At 30.7% G+C, this 22,702-nt stretch overlaps 1 protein-coding gene across 3 annotated transcripts in view; it reads right to left on the reverse strand.

Moving 5' to 3' along the window:
• The window catches only part of LOC111617767 (growth arrest-specific protein 8-like), a 71,985-nt gene extending 50,297 nt beyond the window's left edge, over positions 1-21,688 (reverse strand). For all 3 annotated transcript variants that reach the window (XM_023359056.1, XM_023359054.1, XM_023359055.1), the window contains exons 1-4: positions 21,607-21,688; positions 17,558-17,653; positions 9,159-9,356; positions 442-648 (exon numbers count right to left, since the gene is read on the reverse strand). In XM_023359056.1, coding sequence (XP_023214824.1) covers positions 442-648; positions 9,159-9,356; positions 17,558-17,653; positions 21,607-21,609 — 504 coding nt within the window. In that variant the 5' untranslated portion in view covers positions 21,610-21,688. The remainder of the gene's footprint in view (positions 1-441; positions 649-9,158; positions 9,357-17,557; positions 17,654-21,606) is intronic.
• Between the last annotated feature and the right edge of the window lie 1,014 nt (positions 21,689-22,702).

A 22,702-nucleotide genomic window follows, 5' to 3' on the forward strand; every position in this document is an offset into this window, starting at 1 on the left:
GAGCAATGGCAATGTCGAATGGTGACACTCGGTAAGTAATCCTACAATTTTTTGTTTATAGCGTAGTTTATACGGATTATTCCCAAAAAATATATACGTATTTTGGAAATGTTGAGTCGGATTAGTCTAGAATCGATTAATTTTATGGAAGAAAATCTTTCAAACAGCCATAGTCCGTAAACTTGACACGTGTCGGGTTGTGATTGGAAGGATTCGTAAGAAAGCGGATTCCTAGAGAATGGAACGTATCTCTATCTTATAGGGGGGTCGACTGTATTAAAAAAATTCTAAAAATCAAAATATTATTAGTAATAATAGTATGAATTGATTCTTGAAAAAGGTTTATTCCAGATATTTTAACATTTTTATAAATTTCTACATTTAAAATTACAATATTCTAATTAATATTATATAAATATGATATTAATTTTACTTACTTACAGATTGTAAATACTGTACAATTTTTAAATGATTTAAATATTCATTTTCTAATTTTGTTTCTAAATTTCTTTTTTCTTCAATTAATAAACTTTCTTCTTGCCTATGACATTCTTTGGCTTTTTCTAATGATTTTAAGGCATTTGCACATTCAGCATTCAAATTTTTATGATTTTCATATAATACACATTTAGTTTTCTCTTTATATAACTAGAAAAATAAAATTTAAAAAATTTTTCTTAATTATGAATAAATATTTTGATAAAATAACAATTCTCAATATTACTAAGATAAAAAAATTTAAAATTTTCATTAATGTGATGATTTTAAATCTAAAATTCTAAAATTGATTAAAAATATAACTATAATTCTAAAATTAAAATCCAGAATATAATCTTCAAGTAAATTCTCAAACAGTATCGATTTCAAGGAATGAATTATGACATGAACAGTTAACTAATAAAAATATTTATTTTACTTTTTCCTTTCTATCCAAATACATTTCGCCGATGCTCTTTGGCCTCATCAGTGGATAGTGATACTTGTTTACATTTGTGTTTTTATACTGTACAAATCTATCCCAGCATGCATCTAGTGACATTCCAGTATTTAAATTTATATTAGTTACATATTTCAAAATACTGAAGTGTTCTTTTATGTGACATTTAATTAAATTATTTTCTTTATACAGTATTTTATATTATTTCTATTAATTTTGCAATCATATTTACTACAATGTTGGAACCAAGGAGATTCTTTATACTTTAAATATATTGATGCTTCATGTTCTTTTAGTCTTTTTACCAGCTTCCATTTCGTTTTGCCTATGTAACACTTTGGCTGAGAGCATGTACATGAAAGTTTATATACTACATCTGCAACATCAACCGGTTGATTGTTTTCTTTTTCTTCTTTATTAAAAATAAAATTTAATGCATTTGATAATCTATTTTTTGGGGAAGCAATGATATGTGTAGAAAGATCATTAAATTTGCTTTTATATTTTTCATATAAGCAATTTATATAAGGTCTCTTTCCTTAAATAAATTGTTTATATGAAAAATAAACCAGTGAAATATACAATGAAAGTAACAGGATGGTATGTTCTCTTTACATACCATCTGGTTACTTTCATATTCTTTATATCTGTTGCTCATGAAATTATCATACCACTTAGTCATTCTGGGATATCCATTTAATATATATTTTTTAAAAGTTATGGTTCTTCTATTTTTATATCTTCAGGGAGTGTAGTTCTTGTTAGAATTTTTTGAAATTCCATGAGAAATAAGTTCAATGATCATCATCAGTTACCAAAAATAGATATATTCCATTTTTGGTAACTGATGATGACCGTTGAAAAACGACTGAAAACGTTTTTATTTTATTAAATTTTGCTGGATTTAAATCGGTGTAGTTTATTTTTCAACTTATTCTACTTCCAGTATGTATTTGTTAAATGTTCCATGAGAAAAGTATTTTATATCTCTGGGGCAATAAGATTTATAATTAATCATTTTTTAATGTTGCACTGTTTTTTGTACTTACAAAATTGTAGTATTTTACTATTTCTTTTAATTGTGATTACCAAGAAGTTCATTATTGTCTTCTTCAAAGCGCCCAAAGTATTACATGGGAAAAACAAAATCGATGCTGGAAAAAAGACTAAAAGAACATGAAGCATCAATATATTTAAAGTATAAAGAATCTCCTTGGTTCCAACATTGTAGTAAATATGATTGCAAAATTAATAGAAATAATATAAAATACTGTATAAAGAAAATAATTTAATTAAATGTCACATAAAAGAACACTTCAGTATTTTGAAATATGTAAATAATATAAATTTAAATACTGGAATGTCACTAGATGCATGCTGGGATAGATTTGTACAGTATAAAAACACAAATGTAAAACAAGTATCACTATCCACTGATGAGGCCAAAGAGCATCGGCGAAATGTATTTGGATAGAAAGGAAAAAGTAAAATAAATATCTTTATTAGTTAACTGTTCATGTCATAATTCATTCCTTGAAATCGGTACTGTTTGAGAATTTACTCGAAGATTATATTCTGGAGTTTAATTTTTTTTTAAATTGTAGAATTATAGTTATATATATTCTTAATCAATTTAAAATAAATAACCGATTCCATTGTATAATTAAATTTTGAATTGTAAATCTTTTAGTATATTAAATATCAGAAATTTTTTAAATCTTATATACAGTACTTTATAATATAAAAATTTTTATATTTACTTTATATTAAAGTTTATGTAATGAGTACAGAAATAATTTCATTTATAATTTTAATTTTTGTTATGATATTTACATTGTTAAGATTTGAGTATTAATTATCTTTTTTCAAGAACATAACATTTTCTTTTAAAAATATGAGTAAAACAAAATTAATTATTGATTTTAATACATTAATTCAAGTCGTATTTAACACAATTAGATTATAATATGGACAAGTTACTGATGTTTTTAAATTAATCAATTCAGATTTAATCAAAACAATAAAATTTAGAATGGTGAAACTAACATAAATGATTAATTTAATATATGTAAAAACTCCAGTATTAACTTTTTCATTCAAAACACTGCATTTACAGAGTTCACATCTTTATTATCCTAGTGCTTTTAGCTTCCTACAACCCATCTTCAGAGTCATTAACAGTCAAAATGAAAAACAAAAAAATGCACACATCTGATATGTAATTTTTGAATCTTGTGACTCTTTGAATTTTTTTTTTTTTTTTTGAATGTTAAATGGATATGTGGTTATTTTCTAGACATTCAAGATGTACTTTTTTAAAATTTTATCTGTTAATGTCACTGAAGATAAGTTAAAGGAACCCAAAGGCACTAGAATAATAAAGATGAAAACTCTGGAAAAGTAGTGTTTTGAGTAAATAATATAAATTGATGCTTTAAATAAGATTTGACCAAATATTTAATATTTGACAAGAATCAAACCAAATTATTCAGCTATTCACTGCTGTGAAATAACCATGATTCCATATCAAAATTTATCAGTATACTGCTTATTTAAGGCAAATGAAAATATTTATTTCTCAGATATATTTTTGGATTTTTTTGAAGCTATCTTCAGCTACTGAAATTACAGTAGTTATATAATCAAAAGTCAAATACTTGTATCTGAAGATGGCTTCAAGAAAGCCAAAAAATAAATATTTATTTCTTTCAAATATATTTATAGCTGTACTAAAATAGCTTTATTATTAACTGATGAAGCTTTTCATATCAAAAGCTTTTTATTACGAGTAAATTTATATTGTGCATAAATGTGATATTATTTCATTTTCATTGATAATTTCTGCAAGTAAAAATGAGAAAGTTATCTCAACTAGATTAAGTTTTGATATGTTTGCAGTATTGAGTTTAAAGGAAGTTGTGTACTATGATTCCAAAAATGTACATAAACCTAACATCATTGTTGTCAAAATATATGTCCAAATTTAAAGTACAGTAAGACCCCGCTTAACGCTGCCTTGATTAATGCTGAGTCAATATAACACTGTCTGCTCGAAGCCTAAAAAAAGCTCAAAATTTACGCACATTCAAATTATCACAGCATTTCATTGATTCATATGTAATATCATTATTCCTAAATGTGAACCAATCAGCAAAAGGTGGCAATTCGTCGTAGCACTGTACATTCTTTAAATCTACGTTTGTTTGGTGCAATTTTAGAAAAAATATAACATTGTGGATGCCATAGGCAATATCAATTTCGCTTGGCAAGAATTAACTGATAACTGCATAAACGAAGTGTGAAAAAAATTATGGCTGGAAGTATCAAAGAATTCTCAACGAGAAGAGTCTATCGCTGTATCGTTAGGTTGACCAAATTGTCAACCTAATTGATACAGCAGGACTAGGGGATGTAGACAAGCAGGATATTGAGAAGGTACTGCAGGTTTCTGTGAGACCCGAAAGGCCCCTGGGTCTAAATTAATAATTTTATTAATTATGTTAAATATTGTCACCAAATATTACTTCATTTTTGATGAGAAAAATACTGTTTTAACGTGGAAAAAGGCAGATAACAGATGTTACTTCCTTTCACAGAAGTTGAACATCCTCTGACTTTCCCTTATCTGGTTAAAATCCTGCTCAGATGGGAAATGGTTACCCCTCATTCATTCCCCTTTCATCCGTTCTCATGAAAGAGTTACTGGCCGATGATTGGTCGAAATTCAGAAGATATACAGGGAATTTGTCAGAATTCGGGGAGTTCAGTGACAGTTCTGGAAGCGTCCAAACTCCATACGTTTTTCCTCCGGATGACCAACGTCACTAGACGAGTCACATACAGAATTAGCACTTAGAAACCATACTAGAGTTAGCACTTAGAAACCATACTTGGATTATGTGCACATATTGATCTCCCATACGAAGAAGTAAATGAACTTTATCTCCAAAGTGTCCCTTGCATACAGAGAAGAAGACGAACGACAACTAAAACAGGTCGTATGTTTTATAACGATTTTGTGAGCTCTCTCTCGATTGCGAATAGGGTATAATATGAGCTTAGCTATCTCCCGATTTGTATATTATTTGTAGTAGTTCTGTCTCTCGTTTATCCACATTTTGTATGAGTTTATTTTCTTGTTTTATTAAATTTATTGTTTCGTTTTTAATTAAAATGTCTCTTAACTGTGTGTCCGAATCAGATCTCTTACGCATGTTTGTCCGCGCATCGATAAATTGACAAACTGGTGTCAAGGAATCCTGACGTAGATCTGGACCTCGCAGTCTAGATCGGTTTCGTGTATTTATCGCCCTCCTATAAAAAGTTTAGAGAGCCGATCACACGATCGTGCGCCAGTAAGTGATATAGGTAATTTACTTATACCCTTGGCTACTCTCACATTTCTGGTGAGAGCCTTACCAACGACGACTTTCAAGAACTGACAGAATATGGAATTCATATGAAACTGGAAAATAGAAATTCTGAAAATGAAGAACCCAAAAAATTTCTCTACAGATTTCCTTAGTAAAAGTTTGGTAACAATAACTGAAATCATTGATCAAATTGTAGCAAATGATCCTGATTTTAAAAGGAGTGCAAAAGGCTTTTTGGATGTGATCTCCTGCTACCAACATTTGCTTAAGAAAAGAAAAAAGCGACAAATGAAATTACACAACTTTATCACAAAACAAGAATTTCAAAAGAGCCAGGACCTTCATCACAAAAAAATGAACTTTACATTTCTGTGTGCATATGTTTGCATTATTTAACATATATTATTATGCGGGGGCGCTTCCGACGTTCGTCAGTGTTGGTGAGTTTTTTGAGAGAGCTGTTTTTGTTGAATTATAGTGCTTTGGATATGTTTGCTTTTACAAAGTGTTTGATTCTTTATCTTGGTTTCATCAAAGAATTTGATATATATTTATTATTACGTGCTTTATTGGTAATTGGAGGTATTGAATCTAATCCTGGACCGATGTCTCGTACTCCACCTTCCTCCCCTATTTCAAAGTCGTCCATATCAGTTGTTGGAAAACGTCAAAGATCTCCTAGTGAACCGACTTTGAAATCTCAGCGATTGGAAAAGTTTTTTCCTCCTTCGGGTTNTATTTATAGCTGTACTAAAATAGCTTTATTATTAACTGATGAAGCTTTTCATATCAAAAGCTTTTTATTACGAGTAAATTTATATTGTGCATAAATGTGATATTATTTCATTTTCATTGATAATTTCTGCAAGTAAAAATGAGAAAGTTATCTCAACTAGATTAAGTTTTGATATGTTTGCAGTATTGAGTTTAAAGGAAGTTGTGTACTATGATTCCAAAAATGTACATAAACCTAACATCATTGTTGTCAAAATATATGTCCAAATTTAAAGTACAGTAAGACCCCGCTTAACGCTGCCTTGATTAATGCTGAGTCAATATAACACTGTCTGCTCGAAGCCTAAAAAAAGCTCAAAATTTACGCACATTCAAATTATCACAGCATTTCATTGATTCATATGTAATATCATTATTCCTAAATGTGAACCAATCAGCAAAAGGTGGCAATTCGTCGTAGCACTGTACATTCTTTAAATCTACGTTTGTTTGGTGCAATTTTAGAAAAAATATAACATTGTGGATGCCATAGGCAATATCAATTTCGCTTGGCAAGAATTAACTGATAACTGCATAAACGAAGTGTGAAAAAAATTATGGCTGGAAGTATCAAAGAATTCTCAACGAGAAGAGTCTATCGCTGTATCGTTAGGTTGACCAAATTGTCAACCTAATTGATACAGCAGGACTAGGGGATGTAGACAAGCAGGATATTGAGAAGGTACTGCAGGTTTCTGTGAGACCCGAAAGGCCCCTGGGTCTAAATTAATAATTTTATTAATTATGTTAAATATTGTCACCAAATATTACTTCATTTTTGATGAGAAAAATACTGTTTTAACGTGGAAAAAGGCAGATAACAGATGTTACTTCCTTTCACAGAAGTTGAACATCCTCTGACTTTCCCTTATCTGGTTAAAATCCTGCTCAGATGGGAAATGGTTACCCCTCATTCATTCCCCTTTCATCCGTTCTCATGAAAGAGTTACTGGCCGATGATTGGTCGAAATTCAGAAGATATACAGGGAATTTGTCAGAATTCGGGGAGTTCAGTGACAGTTCTGGAAGCGTCCAAACTCCATACGTTTTTCCTCCGGATGACCAACGTCACTAGACGAGTCACATACAGAATTAGCACTTAGAAACCATACTAGAGTTAGCACTTAGAAACCATACTTGGATTATGTGCACATATTGATCTCCCATACGAAGAAGTAAATGAACTTTATCTCCAAAGTGTCCCTTGCATACAGAGAAGAAGACGAACGACAACTAAACAGGTCGTATGTTTTATAACGATTTTGTGAGCTCTCTCTCGATTGCGAATAGGGTATAATATGAGCTTAGCTATCTCCCGATTTGTATATTATTTGTAGTAGTTCTGTCTCTCGTTTATCCACATTTTGTATGAGTTTATTTTCTTGTTTTATTAAATTTATTGTTTCGTTTTTAATTAAAATGTCTCTTAACTGTGTGTCCGAATCAGATCTCTTACGCATGTTTGTCCGCGCATCGATAAATTGACAAACTGGTGTCAAGGAATCCTGACGTAGATCTGGACCTCGCAGTCTAGATCGGTTTCGCGTATTTATCGCCCTCCTATAAAAAGTTTAGAGAGCCGATCACACGATCGTGCGCCAGTAAGTGATATAGGTAATTTACTTATACCCTTGGCTACTCTCACATTTCTGGTGAGAGCCTTACCAACGACGACTTTCAAGAACTGACAGAATATGGAATTCATATGAAACTGGAAAATAGAAATTCTGAAAATGAAGAACCCAAAAAATTTCTCTACAGATTTCCTTAGTAAAAGTTTGGTAACAATAACTGAAATCATTGATCAAATTGTAGCAAATGATCCTGATTTTAAAAGGAGTGCAAAAGGCTTTTTGGATGTGATCTCCTGCTACCAACATTTGCTTAAGAAAAGAAAAAAGCGACAAATGAAATTACACAACTTTATCACAAAACAAGAATTTCAAAAGAGCCAGGACCTTCATCACAAAAAAATGAACTTTACATTTCTGTGTGCATATGTTTGCATTATTTAACATATATTATTATGCAAATTAATGTAAAAATAACTAAAAATTAAAGTAAAATCTGTTTATCTATGGTTGCATGTTCCCCTTTCTCTATTTGCTCTGTATTAAAGTGACCTCATTTAACACTGTTTTGTTTAGCACTTTGTTGTCTAGAATGTATCCACCACGTTAAGTGGGGTCTTAATGTATAATAATTTTTTAAAATTGATTTTAAAATATTTCATATTAAGTACTATAATAATTATTTTATATATTATCATAAAGTGTATATCTAGATTTTTAATGTTTAACATTAAGAATATAGAGTTATACTTTTACCAATTTTTGTGAAATTTTAATCATAAAAAAGTTATAAAACATGGCATTGTAACATATTTAAAAAGTAATTCATATCACATGAAAAGATGATAATGTAAAGCATTTGGAACAGAGTTTAAAAAGAATTTGAAAAGAATCTGAGTGTTTGAATAGTTCAAATATGAAATGTAGTTTGAAAGAGAGTGAGTTTAAAAGGTAGTTGGGAGAAACAGTTTAAAAGGAAAGATGCTCAATAGAATAGTAGTTCAATTAGTGATAGAAGATACTGTAGAATTTAATAAAAAGGAAGAAAAGAAGAAATTAGACTGCATAGGAAATTCAATCAAATAGGTAGGAACCAGGCAGAATGGACTTATCCTCATCATTACAACAGTAACTGCAAATTGACTGTAAAGTGATTTTAAAAAATATTCATAGCAGACACTATTTTTGTAAATAAATAAATATCATATTTCCTTAAATAAACCCTGGAAGGATTTATTTTTAGAACTTATGTATCCCAAGATTTATTTGAAGGCTCAGGGTTTACTAAATTCAAATAAACCCCTTATTTGAGACGGGGTTTATTTGAATCTCGAAGTTTAATCAAAGAAATACAGATAGATATAATTATTATAATATTAAAGATAGTAATTATAAAAATATATAAAAAATATTATATTTTAAATAGTTATATAATTTATATAATTTAAAAATCATTTAATTTAACATTTATAATTTAAAAAATATTATAGAATTTACAATTACATTTATTTCCATTTTGTGTTTATTTTCTGCTTCTTCAAAAGCTATTTCTTTACAAAGAATTTCAGAATTTTTTTCTTCTAATTCTTGTTTTGTTATTTCCCAAAATGTGTTGATTTGATCTCTTTCTATTTGATAAAAGTTACGTTCTTCTCGTTCTCGTTCTAATTCTTCACGAAGTCTAATAATATGATCAATCAGCTGGAACAATTATTTAAAAATTATTACTACATATTTTTAAACTTAAAAAATTCATAACACACAACAAAAATTCACAGAAAATGCAATGTCCTGTATAAAATCATATATTATATAAGAAATTTAATTTTGATTTATGAATATTTTTCCTTCTACAACTCTTATTAATTTATTAACAACAACAATATATTTTTTATAAAAATTAGCCAGGACAAATTTAAATTTAGAAAAATTAAAAAAAAAAATTATTGAGTAGATAATACGTACAAGATGTGTCTTTTCACTTAGTCTTTTCAAATGCACATGAGGAAAATACAATTCTACAGGAGAGTTGACCTTTCATTTGAGGCTACTCATCCATCTCTGTATGTAAAAAGGTTAAAAATTATCCCTCTGGTGGTGGCACAATCATAAAAATTAAATAAATACATTTTATAAAAATTAGCCAGAAAAAATTTAAAATTTGTAAACTTAAATTTGTCCTGGCTAATTTTTATAAAATGTATTTATTTAAATTTTTTATGATTGTGCCATTGCCAGAGGGATATTTTTACTTTTTTACATATAGAGGCAGATAAAAGGAGGCTCAAGTAAAAGGTCGACTCTGCTGTAGAATTGTTATTTTCCTCATGTGCATTTGAAAAGACTAAGTGAAAAGATTATGTGAGAACCTAGGGGATAGTGTGCCAAGCTTCTCCTCACTTATCAACTTCTATGTCAGGGATGGACTCGATTAAGTGAGTGGGAGGGACAGCGGGGTCACGATAAGGCGTCGGTTGTACTTATGGATAACACAGACTTAGTTATAAGAATAACATATTTAATTAACTATTAAACAAATGAATACAAATCAAGACTACAAAAAGGGAATAATCCAAATATATTTCGGAATCGTGACAAGAATATATGGTCATCGATGTATCGTCTAACATCTAGCCTATACAAGACATAATATCCTTTAAGTTTAACTAAGTGAATCTATAACCGAGACAGCGAGAGATAAAGACGCGAAAGGATTACCTTTCTCACCACGATGATCAAGATTTTGGAAGTGGGTATGTCGGAGTACAGAGCAGGGAATTGAAGAGGTTCAGCCTGAAGTCTTCTCCTTGGAGATCGTCCCGAGGTGCGGGTGCAACCCCTTTTTATTCATGTCCTGTAGGAGGAAAAAGTTCAGGGAACATCCTGATGCAATTCCACGCAAGTTTGACTGGTCGAGAAAAGTTTCGATTTCCGATAATTAGTATAAACATTTCGGCAGATTTATTACTTTTGCTATCCCATATTGTCACTCTTTCTAACTCATAAATTTGATAACAGGTGTCAAACTAACAGAATTAATGGCTAGAGGTGACTAAGGTTAGGATATATATTGCAATCTTAGTAATAATTGTTTGTTTGGTGGATTATCCGATCGGTTTTATCATTATTAAAATCGGATGAAGTAAGAAGTGAGTGAGTTGGTTTGGTTCGGACTCCACTTGCAGGTGACCTTCCAGGTTACCCTCTATCGTAAACGATTTGAGGTTTTTGCTAATTGGCAAGTTAGTTTGTAAATTGCAACGAAGGTGTAAATTAATTATCCCCGGGAGAGGGGATAATTCGAAATTGGCAGTCGTTCGAAATGACTTTGAAAGTAGGGAAGGTCAATTATTGATGTGATGTTTAAAATCAAGGTTAAAGGTCCTTCTGGGAACTGGAGAAAGAAGGGAAATAATGATAAAAAAATATCGTAATGTTTTAAGTTTTTTAAAACTCCCAAAAGAGTTCAAATCCTCACATATTATCTACTCAAAAAATTTTTTTTTAATTTTTGAAAACAATATATTTTACTAAAAAAAATGTGAAATAATAATTGGTACTAATCTTGTGTAATAGCAAGAAAGAATTTTTGATTTATAGTTATATTAAGTTACTTACATTACTCATTTTCCAATTTGTTTCAGTTATTTTGTGTTTTGAGGTTGAGTTGTCTTATGTTAAACCTCAACTGCTAGAGTTTTATTTGCATAATTTCATAGTACAATTTGAATAATAAATGGAAATGCATCCTATTAATTTAATATTTTAGTCATATTTATAAATAGAAAATTATTTAGATTGATTCTTGTAAACAATTACAAGTTGAGCAAAAACAAGTTTTTCTTAATTTTCACTTCAGTGCACAGCTGTTAAATTATAAATTATTCGTGCTGATTAAGCATTCTTCTTGGTTCTTTTCATGCTGCAATAATTCATGATTATTCTGCAAATGAAATTGTTGACATTCTACTAGTACTTAGAGAATGTCAACATAATTACAGAAGCACAACTTATGCTTATCAAAGTCATTTTCCATAGAGAAGTCATCTAAACATTTCAATTGTTCAATTGGGACAAATTGATAGGTCTTACTGTATCTAGAAAGACACAAAATGCAAAGCATCAATGGCAACTACACAAAAAAGCTGACATTCTTTACTTCTTCTATGAAATATAAAAGATGCGAATGGTTCTTGGATAGAAGTACTTTTTTATGTTTGTTTTCTAGTAGTAAAAGTATGCTAACAGAGCCGACAGAGATACAGAAAATAGTAAGCAATGCACCGAATAAATTACAACCCTACTTACGCCTCATGAGATTGGATAAACCGATTGATATCTCACGACAACTACACAATGGATAATTGTGCATTGGCAGTTTTGACAATGAATCATGATTATCCAAAAATAAGTCTTTGACAAACAGATCTTAACGTAGGAATATCTAGATCAACTATGCATTGGATTTTGAAATCAATACATTTTCATTTATATTATATCATGTTAGTCCAAGCCTTATCTGAAAAAAACCATTGCAATAGAGTTGCATTTTGTCAGAGGGTGTTCCAACAAACAATTGCACAATCTAATTGAAGCCGCCATCTGCAGAAGTGCCTAAGTGACTATTTCCAAATATGCAAGTGAGAAGAAGTAAAAAAATTTTTGATTCAGGCAAATAACAGTTATAAACTCACATTAAATAAACTTTAAAATTTAAATATAATACTGATACCACTACTGACTTAATAAAAATGTTATGCTTATGAAAGTAAGGATGTATTCTGTTTGGCAAATCATATGCATGCAGTACAACATTCTGCAGTCAACTGTATGCAACTGCTTCCTTGTTACTTGAGTGTATCATGCTCAAGTTCAAACAATTCAAATTTTTTTTTTCATTCACCATGAAAGCATTCTTTTGATTGTTTTCAATCAGGAAGAAAACAATTGAAATATTATATCTGATGATCTTGTGGGAGCCATAGATAAGAAACTTATCAAAAAAGAGAATAAATCTTTTGAGGGTTTTTAATAGAAATGGGGCTTTGCTTTTTAGGGGGCAGAAAATGATTAAAAGAAGGAAAAAATTTGTTTTTGGTTAACTGGCCAATAATCAATAGTTATGCCATTGCATTTTGGAATTCACAAACTCTATGATTTGAATTGAGAGATAGAAGTATTATACAACTTTTGGTGATCCCTGTCTGCCATCATCCATTCATCTCGAAAATTTTAAGTTCGGATCATGTGACATATTTACTACACAAAATTTTGATTATCCTTCTCAGCATATTCTAAACATCCACAAATCTAATAATTTGAATTGCATGATGGAACTATTATACAACTGTTTGATGAACCCTGTCTTCCATTGTCTGTACATCCTCGAAACTTGAAAAATGATTTCCCTAAACAACTATTTGATGATCCCAATTCTGCCATCCTGATGCACAATGAAAACTTTACTTGCCATGTAGTTTAGTTTCTTCTTCTGAATGTAATTCTGCTTGGCAATTCCTGTATTTTTCCTTTATTTACTTGGAGTTTCTCTGGCCCTGGTTCAGATCTTTCCTAAGGATGTTGGTAATTTATGAAAAATATCCAGTATAATACTGAACATTTCTTTTGCAGCTGAACAATTCAGTTATCTTTGCATAATAATCACAAAAGTTATTTGAAAAAGTTAAATTTTAAACTGTTATTATCCATGTTTTGTTATTGGCATAATTTGGCAAAAAATTTTCTTTTCCATACATGTGTGATTAGGTCATCTACTGAAAACCTCATTCAAACTTCTCTACATTTAGAAGCTGTAGACCATTGAATGTTTTTTTTTTCATTTTTATTTGTCATGTATTGCAATATTATTCTGAATGAATTTTCCAGCATTCTAGGTGAAATGTAATTCTGACACACAATGTGGTTTTCATATATGTTGTTGGCGTGCAAAAGAGAAATGAACATTTATAAATTTAAAAAGTGTCAGAAATTTAATTGAGAGGGGAATAAATGAAAAAATTTTACTAATGAAAATATTAATAATGAAAACAACATGGTCAGGGACAACAATACAATTTAAGTGCACAGAAGATTACTTTTGTAAATATCTTTGGCAGCCTATCAGTAGAGACTGCACACTGCTGAGCAGGATATCGTTCATTTACAGAAAATTTTTTCTGACAATTAGCCAAGTTGTGCATGGTTTGCTCACTTTGCATGTGACAGAGCATAAGGATTGCCAAAAAGAATAATTTTGTAAGTAGTCACAAAATTTAGTTTGGATTTAAACCATTTTTTGACATCCAGCTGGTAAATTACTTACAGCGACACAAATACCAATTGTGAGGGACGAACAGACCCGCAATAAAGTGTTATTTTAAACTTTAATTATTGGGAAATTCTTAACTTCGAGCGTTTTATCAAGTTAGGCTAAAAGCCATAAAAATTATTTCCCACAGAGTTGGTTCCTTGTTGAAGAGGATCTAGCTAGTCAGTGATGTGTCACCCGGAACTTTCGATAAAGTGCCCACATTGGATACCAGACCCTTAACAACAACCTCCTGATCTCATGGGAAAAACCCAAGAGGAATAACAAGGGAGAACGGAAAAAAACACCCAAAGTCAGTCATCTTCCAAAGTCCTTCCACCAAAGTCGTCCTCAAGGATTAATATCGTGACCAAGAATCCAGAATTAAAACCATGACAATTGTGCCTCTTTAAGGATATCATCCCCACTTCCGTGCTTCCACACCTCCGTGTTCCTGTTAACGAACAAGACCCAGAAACATTTGATCGAACATTCCATCGGCGGTGTCATCTTACTACAGATCTTTGACTCAGAAGAAAGGTATTTATCAACCCGCAATTCGTTTGTAAACTCTCTCTCTCTCTCTCTCGAATGGCCTAGTATAATTAGGGGAACTTTAGGCATGCCCGCTATTGAATATATCTGTATTTTCTTTGGTTCTTATTAAAATTGTTATTTGTTAGTTAATATGGAATCCGAGTGAGTCACTTCCTCGTCTCTCTCTTCACCTCTGCTCCGAAGCCCACTGCTCAACCGATACTGCTCGCATGACATAAAGTTGCGATTTCCGAGTCCTGAGAGACTCAGTGGTGTCACATCCTGACGTGGTGTCAACAAGACACCGATCCTACAGTCACACAATTATCTGAGGTAATATGGACCAATAATACTTGGATAACTGAAAACTCAGATAATATGAACAACTACAATCATTTCAGATTAAAAATTACAAATATAAAAAATTTATATGGTATCTCACTTTTAAACTTTTTTTATACCTTACTGAATTTAAACATATATAAGAACAATTTTTATGTCATTATGCAGCTAATACATACAATAGTTTTTAAGTAAAAATAATAAAATTCATGGCCAGCGTTATTTACATTTAATATATAAAAATTTACAGATCAGTAAATAAAGTATATTTACCAGTCATATTACTTTCATTTCTTCCCAAATATACAGGATGAGGCCTAGCTGGAAGTGAACATCCTCACTCCAAAACTTCTGAATGCTTTTTAATGGGACGTATAGCATAAAAACAAGTAAATACAATAAGATCACATGAACTCTAAAATATAGTCACTAATCACTTCTTGCCCTGTCTCCAAGATGAGACATACATGCATTTTACAATTTGCACTGTTTGTTTATATATCTTTTTAATATGTAATTGCTTCTCATGTGTGTTCATCATGATTTTTTTGAATGTCCATTTATTAAAAAACACACCAATGGAAGGTTACACCAAATCTCAACAAATATTATAGTATAAAGAGTCCTGTCAACATGCACTTGGGTGGGGGACTGCTCTACTGGGCCATGCTCATTTTTATGGACAAAACAGCACAAAAACAAGTAAAACACCAAAGCCATTTTTGGGACAAGACTATGTCTCAGAGACTCAGGCACCATTTTCTAAGGAAAAGAGAAAAATGAGCACTAACCAATGAGGAAAAGCCGACAGTACTCGGGGTCCTGGCGTAGATTATAGTGGGCTTTGTTGCCACAGTGATTACAACAGGTTGTATTGTCATGGCCTGTTCTTGGCTATGGTAAGTGGGATCACTTTGATGCTCACGGCAAATCTCATTCTCATTCTCCAATCTTCTTTGGTATTGCTGGTTTTGAATGTGATCATTCAAACTTCACCAGTCATGGCCATGAGGTTGTCCACAAGGCATTTTTGGTTAAATTAACCTATCCAATGTCAAAATTTTTCTCAGTTGCGTGTCGCCCCGGGTTAAATTTTTGCTGATGCCTAACAAAAATTTCCCATTTTTGAAAAATATCATGGCTATTGTATCGCCCAAAATTATTATTATTTTTTTATTTTGCACAAACAAAATAAATATATTAATAAATATAAAAACAAAAAAAAATTATATTTCGGAAGTTCGTTTTAATATAAAATTATAACAACTAGTGCCATCTAGTTTCAAAAACATTTTGATGCTGAAATGAGATATCTCAGGTCAACTGGTCTAGGTTAACTGGTCACAACCAGAGATATGACGGGAATAACACAGGACAGATAAATGGGTTTTTTCATAGATTCGTTTGTCAAAATTTGATTTTGTGCATTCACACTTCCAACTTCCCAACAAGCAATGCATGCATAAATCTCGCACAAGTAGCTGTTTGTAGAAAGATGTCACCATTTTGTATTTTATTTTGACTCAGTTCTCAGTCCTCTGACTACCTACAAGTTTGGATTTTTTTTAATGTGGGCATGGTTTGGGCACCAAATACTCTGTGCCAAATTGCAACTCCTGACATGTACTCCAGCCGAAGGCACTTATAAAAAAGACATAGTCTTGTCAATTATGGCCACTTAATATAATTTTGTCTTCATTGTTGAAAAAACATTTTCTTCTTGATTTTTAGACAGTTGCAGAATTGCAAAATGTGGTCTAAATGATTTTTTTTTTTGATCATGTTATGCCATCTTGTATGCTCATCAGATTTTAAATTCAACAGAACTTCTACCACATAAATGCATATATTCTAGATTGCATAAATGGACTGATACAAATTTAAGAAAAACAGAATAATCACTAAAATATCAATAATATACCTACTGTTTTATTTACTGTTTATGTTCACTCATTAAAAATAAAGATAGTTTCTTGAATATTTGTTTTTATGCTTTATATTTTCATGACATTCTATTTATTCATGTTCACTGTGCAAGACATTAGAAAAGGCAAATTTTGCATATTTTTCATATAGGAGAAAAAATTAAATTTTTATTAGCATTCTATCTTAAAAATTTATTGGGTCAATTTCCAATAAATTTTTAAGCCTGTGGTTCATAGCCTGTGGTATTGCAAATTTCCAATACCACAGGTTCTGCTCTAGCTATTTCCACTTTGTTTATATGACTCCAAAGTAACACAGTACGGATTTCAATGTATAGCGTGTGTTGCATTTTTGCAACACATGGCATTTAATGTGTTAAAAATAGACCCTTATAAATCTTCCTTAGAATACTGCTCCCTTATGCTGACTGCTGCTCTAAAAATTTTACCAAGATGGCACTCATAAATTGACTGCTCTATCATCCATTGTTCTGTTAACAGGAATCCACCTAATATAAAACATAGAGGAGAAAATCAAGAACACAGAAGAGTGCTCTCTTAAGCAAACTGTTCAATGTATACAATGCTCTGTTAAGTGGACTCAATTGTACTATACTAAAATTTATATCAAATTTTTTTTATATTCATTATTATTGTATTTTTTTTTTATCATTATGCTATTTGTTCTGTATCATATGTAAAATCATTTATACTATTAGATAAATAATTTTCCACATTACAAAAACTCGGATTTAATATTATTTATTAAAAAAGTTTTTTTATGAAAATACCTCCTCTCTTGTCATATCTGCTAAAGGGATTCCATCTATAGTTAGCAATTTTTTCTGTTCTTTTCCCCATTTTTTTCCTTTTTTCTTTTTTGGAGGCTGAAAGAATAAAATTAATGAATAATAAAATATTGTAATTGCTTTGACTTATTAAAATACAGTACAGATTTTTTAAAAAGAAATATAAAATCTAAGGATTATCAAGTTTTATAAGCTAATTTTAAATATTAAACACTCATGTAAAGTGCCAAATATATACAATATATACTTATAATTTTATTTTTAAGTTTATTTAGATGTCATAGTTGTTGGTGATTGTAGTTTGATTATCTTCATACGTTTTGTCTAGGACCAGGAAAGTCCCAGTTTCAGGATGATGGTCTCAGTCTCTTGGCTCATTTATAATTTTGTCTGAGGAAAAGTGCCTTATTATTTATGTAAATTAATTGGGAATACAGAGAAGCAACTTGGTAAAATATTTGGTAATTGGTAAAATATGCCAAATTTAGGGTTTTTTATACCAAAATATTCTCAAATATGCATTTTAGGCTTTATTACCAAAGTATTTATAACTCAGCCCCAGATGCCCATATCAATGAAATAATCGCAGATTTGGAACTTTCAATGCAAGGCCATTGCACAAAAAAAATATGTGAAAACCTAAAAATCCACTTCCTACAGTTATATGTACAGAAGCATACAAAAAAATCTTAAAACTAATTCCTGTATTTGAACATGTCTTTATCTTAAACTTTTTTTTTGAATAATTTGATTGTATATCTGCCAACATTATTTTGTTGTATTTTAATATATGTCTTAGAGCTCAGATGGTGCTCTGAAGTTTTGTGATGTTTTGGTTTCATTTTCTCTGTTTTGTGTTATGTAACCTTTATCTAAAGATTAAAAGGAATACTTTAATAACTTCTGATTTTTATTTTTAACATATTTAATACAAATTTTTAAATGTTAAGTTTAAAATATTTCAAAATAAACATAAAATATATTGATTATTATTTTAATTGTGAAATAATTGATTCTGTCATTGTTACCATCAACATAACTTCTAAATGTACAATTCAAACAAAATCATCATCATTTGTACCTTTTTCTTTGCCTTGTACTGAACAGAGATTTCACATTTTTAAAACAAATAGATTTTTTACACTTTCCTATTACCAACAAAGGTCCAATTGATCTCTCAATTAATTTTCAGACAGTCTAACATTTTGTTTTAATAAGCCTACCCACAAATAAAGATTTATAACAAATGATTATAAAAAAATAAAAGCCACAGGATATTGATAAGTTACTTTTAAAAAAAAATTATATAAATCTACTTCCATTTTACAATAAAATATATTGGCAACACAGTAATTCACAAATAACACAGTATTAGAGATTGCAAATGTTATACATTATGCTACTCATAAAATAAATTTTAATATTAATGTCTACAATTTGCAGTTTGATAATAATCAATTGACTAAATATTAAAATGGTTTCACAAATTTTTTTGTAATATTAGGCATGTAAACTGTCATTTTACATGCCTAATATTATTGAAGTTATTAATATATATTGAAGTTATTTACATATTTTTAAACATCTTTAGTAAATTATTTTATGCAAGTAAGAATTAATATAACTTAATTCTCTTTACTTATAAGAATTAAATTGTCTCCATTCTGTATTTGCTTGAAGAATATTTCCTAAAATTGAAATACACCCTTTGTCAGAAAAGTTCCAGCACAAAGCTTGTAAAAAATATAAAATTGCAATTACCAAGTAATGATCCTAGCTCCTGGCAAAGTAGTCCCCTCAGCTATCTATACACAATTTCCAATGTTTCTGGAGGTCTTGGAAGCAAGCAGAGAAAGCTTCAAATGTGATGCTTGTTAGCTCACTTGTCACAGTCCGTTGGATGTCTGAGATATCTTGACAAAACATCCCTTTCAGTTGCAACCCTTTGTCAGAAAAGTGTGATTTTTCTTGTTTCTGTGAATGAAAAAGCAACTGACATTTCGTCAAGATATCGCAGACATCCGACAGAATATGACAAATGAGCTAACAAGCATCACACTTGAAGCTTTCTTTGCTTGCTTCCAACACCTCCAGAAACATTGGAAATTGTGTATAGATAGCTGAGGAGACTACTTTGCCAGGAGCATTACTTGGTAATTGCAATTCTCTATTTTTTACGAGCTTCTTCCTAAAACTTTTCTGATAAACAGTGTATGTATATTATGACTGAGTCAAGAAAGTGGTGAAGATATCCTCTCTAAACCTTTAAACTATTTTATTTACAAATACAAAAATAATTTTTCAGGTAATATAATTTCACATAAATTTCCAAGAAAATTTTCAAGACTCATTACCATGGCTTATTATTTTATTGTTATGCATAATGTTGAAATTTATCAATAAAATATGTTTGAAGAATTACAAAAGTTATTGTGGCACATACTATTTCACAATTCTTATTAATGTTTGTTTATCAATAAACAAAAAATAGATTTATGTCTTCTATGCGAGCAAACAAATTTTCGGTTTGAATATCTGGTAATTATTAAGTCATAAGACTATACTATTCTAATTATAATTGTTGTTATACCATAATTATTATTCTAAATGTATAATACTGTAAAAATAGCATAATTTAAGACTATTTTTGTACTACCAGATACACCATAAACAGTGGGGTATAATACCCAAAATGTATATTCTGTTTAATTAAAACTTAATTTTACACCATTTTGAAATTTTTTCTGTACAAGTCCATTATAGAATTTTATGCTCACATAGAAGACGTCAATACAACCAGGACAAGAAGCTTTTATTAAAGAAGACAAATTTAATAACAATCACAAATTAAGCATTACACATAAATCTAATATCCAGCAAGAAACTACAAAACTACATAAAAGCAAACATTTTCAACTGTGTTGAATGATGAATGATGACTATTTAATATGGATGAAAGTGTTTGCTTTTATATAGTTTTGTAGTTTCTTGCTAGATATAGATTTTGTGTGTAATGCTTATTTATGTATACTCAATTTGACTAGTTGAATCACAAATTGTTTCTCAGGAATATTATTAATCTCGTTTTGCTAAATTTGTCTTTACTAAGCATTAATGAATCATATAGCACTCATAAGCATATGTTTAGTTGTTTCGGAAAATCATGATATTTTGGTCAATAATGAGATTCTGTAAATTGAAAATGAATCAATCTTATTAATAGATGGAAGTTCCATTGTGGAACATCATTAACTTCTAAAAGCTATATTTTCTATCTTTATAAGCCTAGTATCTGACAAAAATGACTTATTCTGTCTTCTGATAGAAAAATAAGTCTGTATATTTGACGTTTTGTTACAATGATCTATGTTTTTGGTTAAAGTCCAGATACGTATACCGTCATGCGGCTCATCTCTGATTCCAGCAAACAGTGGGGACGCACGTTCTAACCTAACCTATTCTAATAATTTGGTTGGTAATAATTATGGTAATTTATTAGAATAGGTTAGGTTAGGTTAGGTTAGAACGTGCGTCCCCACTGTTTCCTTTCTTTTGTTTGCTGGAATCAGAGATGAGCCACCATGACGGTACAGGCATCTGGACTTTAACCATGTTTTTAACACTTCGCACATCAGTTGAGGGTGAATTAATAACTTGCATAATCGTAAAAGTAATTTAACACATGAATATTGGAAATAAGTTAAAAGTTTAAAAAATAATAATAATAGAGAGGTTGAGGCAGACGTTTTAAACGTGTAAACGTGTAGGACGGACGTTCGGCGTCGCTTTCCCGTAAGCCTAAAAGTTTGACAATGGTGTTTGGATAGTCGGTGGAATCACGCTCAACATTCCAAACACCATCGTCAAACTTCTAGGCTTACGGGAAAGCGGCACCGAACGTCCGTCCTACACGTTTACACGTTTAAAACGTCTGCCTCAACCTCTCTAATATTTGTTACTTCAAAGAAATGAAACTTATTAATTACATTAGTAGAAAATTTATTGATCCGTAAGATATTAATTTAACCTACCATTACGGTACAAAAATATTACAACAAAATAAAGAAACTCATAGCAGACTGACTTTTGTTTACCCCTCGATCCTTAAAGTTGCCATGACAACAGATAATAAAAATAAAAAAAAAGATTAAATATAAAATTTTTAATTAATTGATACATATTCAGTAATATGAAAATNTGTGCATTTGAAAAGACTAAGTGAAAAGATTATGTGAGAACCTAGGGGATAGTGTGCCAAGCTTCTCCTCACTTATCAACTTCTATGTCAGGGATGGACTCGATTAAGTGAGTGGGAGGGACAGCGGGGTCACGATAAGGCGTCGGTTGTACTTATGGATAACACAGACTTAGTTATAAGAATAACATATTTAATTAACTATTAAACAAATGAATACAAATCAAGACTACAAAAAGGGAATAATCCAAATATATTTCGGAATCGTGACAAGAATATATGGTCATCGATGTATCGTCTAACATCTAGCCTATACAAGACATAATATCCTTTAAGTTTAACTAAGTGAATCTATAACCGAGACAGCGAGAGATAAAGACGCGAAAGGATTACCTTTCTCACCACGATGATCAAGATTTTGGAAGTGGGTATGTTGGAGTACAGAGCAGGGAATTGAAGAGGTTCAGCCTGAAGTCTTCTCCTTGGAGATCGTCCCGAGGTGCGGGTGCAACCCCTTTTTATTCATGTCCTGTAGGAGGAAAAAGTTCAGGGAACATCCTGATGCAATTCCACGCAAGTTTGACTGGTCGAGAAAAGTTTCGATTTCCGATAATTAGTATAAACATTTCGGCAGATTTATTACTTTTGCTATCCCATATTGTCACTCTTTCTAACTCATAAATTTGATAACAGGTGTCAAACTAACAGAATTAATGGCTAGAGGTGACTAAGGTTAGGATATATATTGCAATCTTAGTAATAATTGTTTGTTTGGTGGATTATCCGATCGGTTTTATCATTATTAAAATCGGATGAAGTAAGAAGTGAGTGAGTTGGTTTGGTTCGGACTCCACTTGCAGGTGACCTTCCAGGTTACCCTCTATCGTAAACGATTTGAGGTTTTTGCTAATTGGCAAGTTAGTTTGTAAATT

Source organism: Centruroides sculpturatus, unplaced genomic scaffold (genome assembly GCF_000671375.1).
Source record: "Centruroides sculpturatus isolate CEXI.00-Female unplaced genomic scaffold, Cexi_2.0 scaffold1749, whole genome shotgun sequence".
NCBI lineage: Eukaryota > Metazoa > Arthropoda > Arachnida > Scorpiones > Buthidae > Centruroides > Centruroides sculpturatus.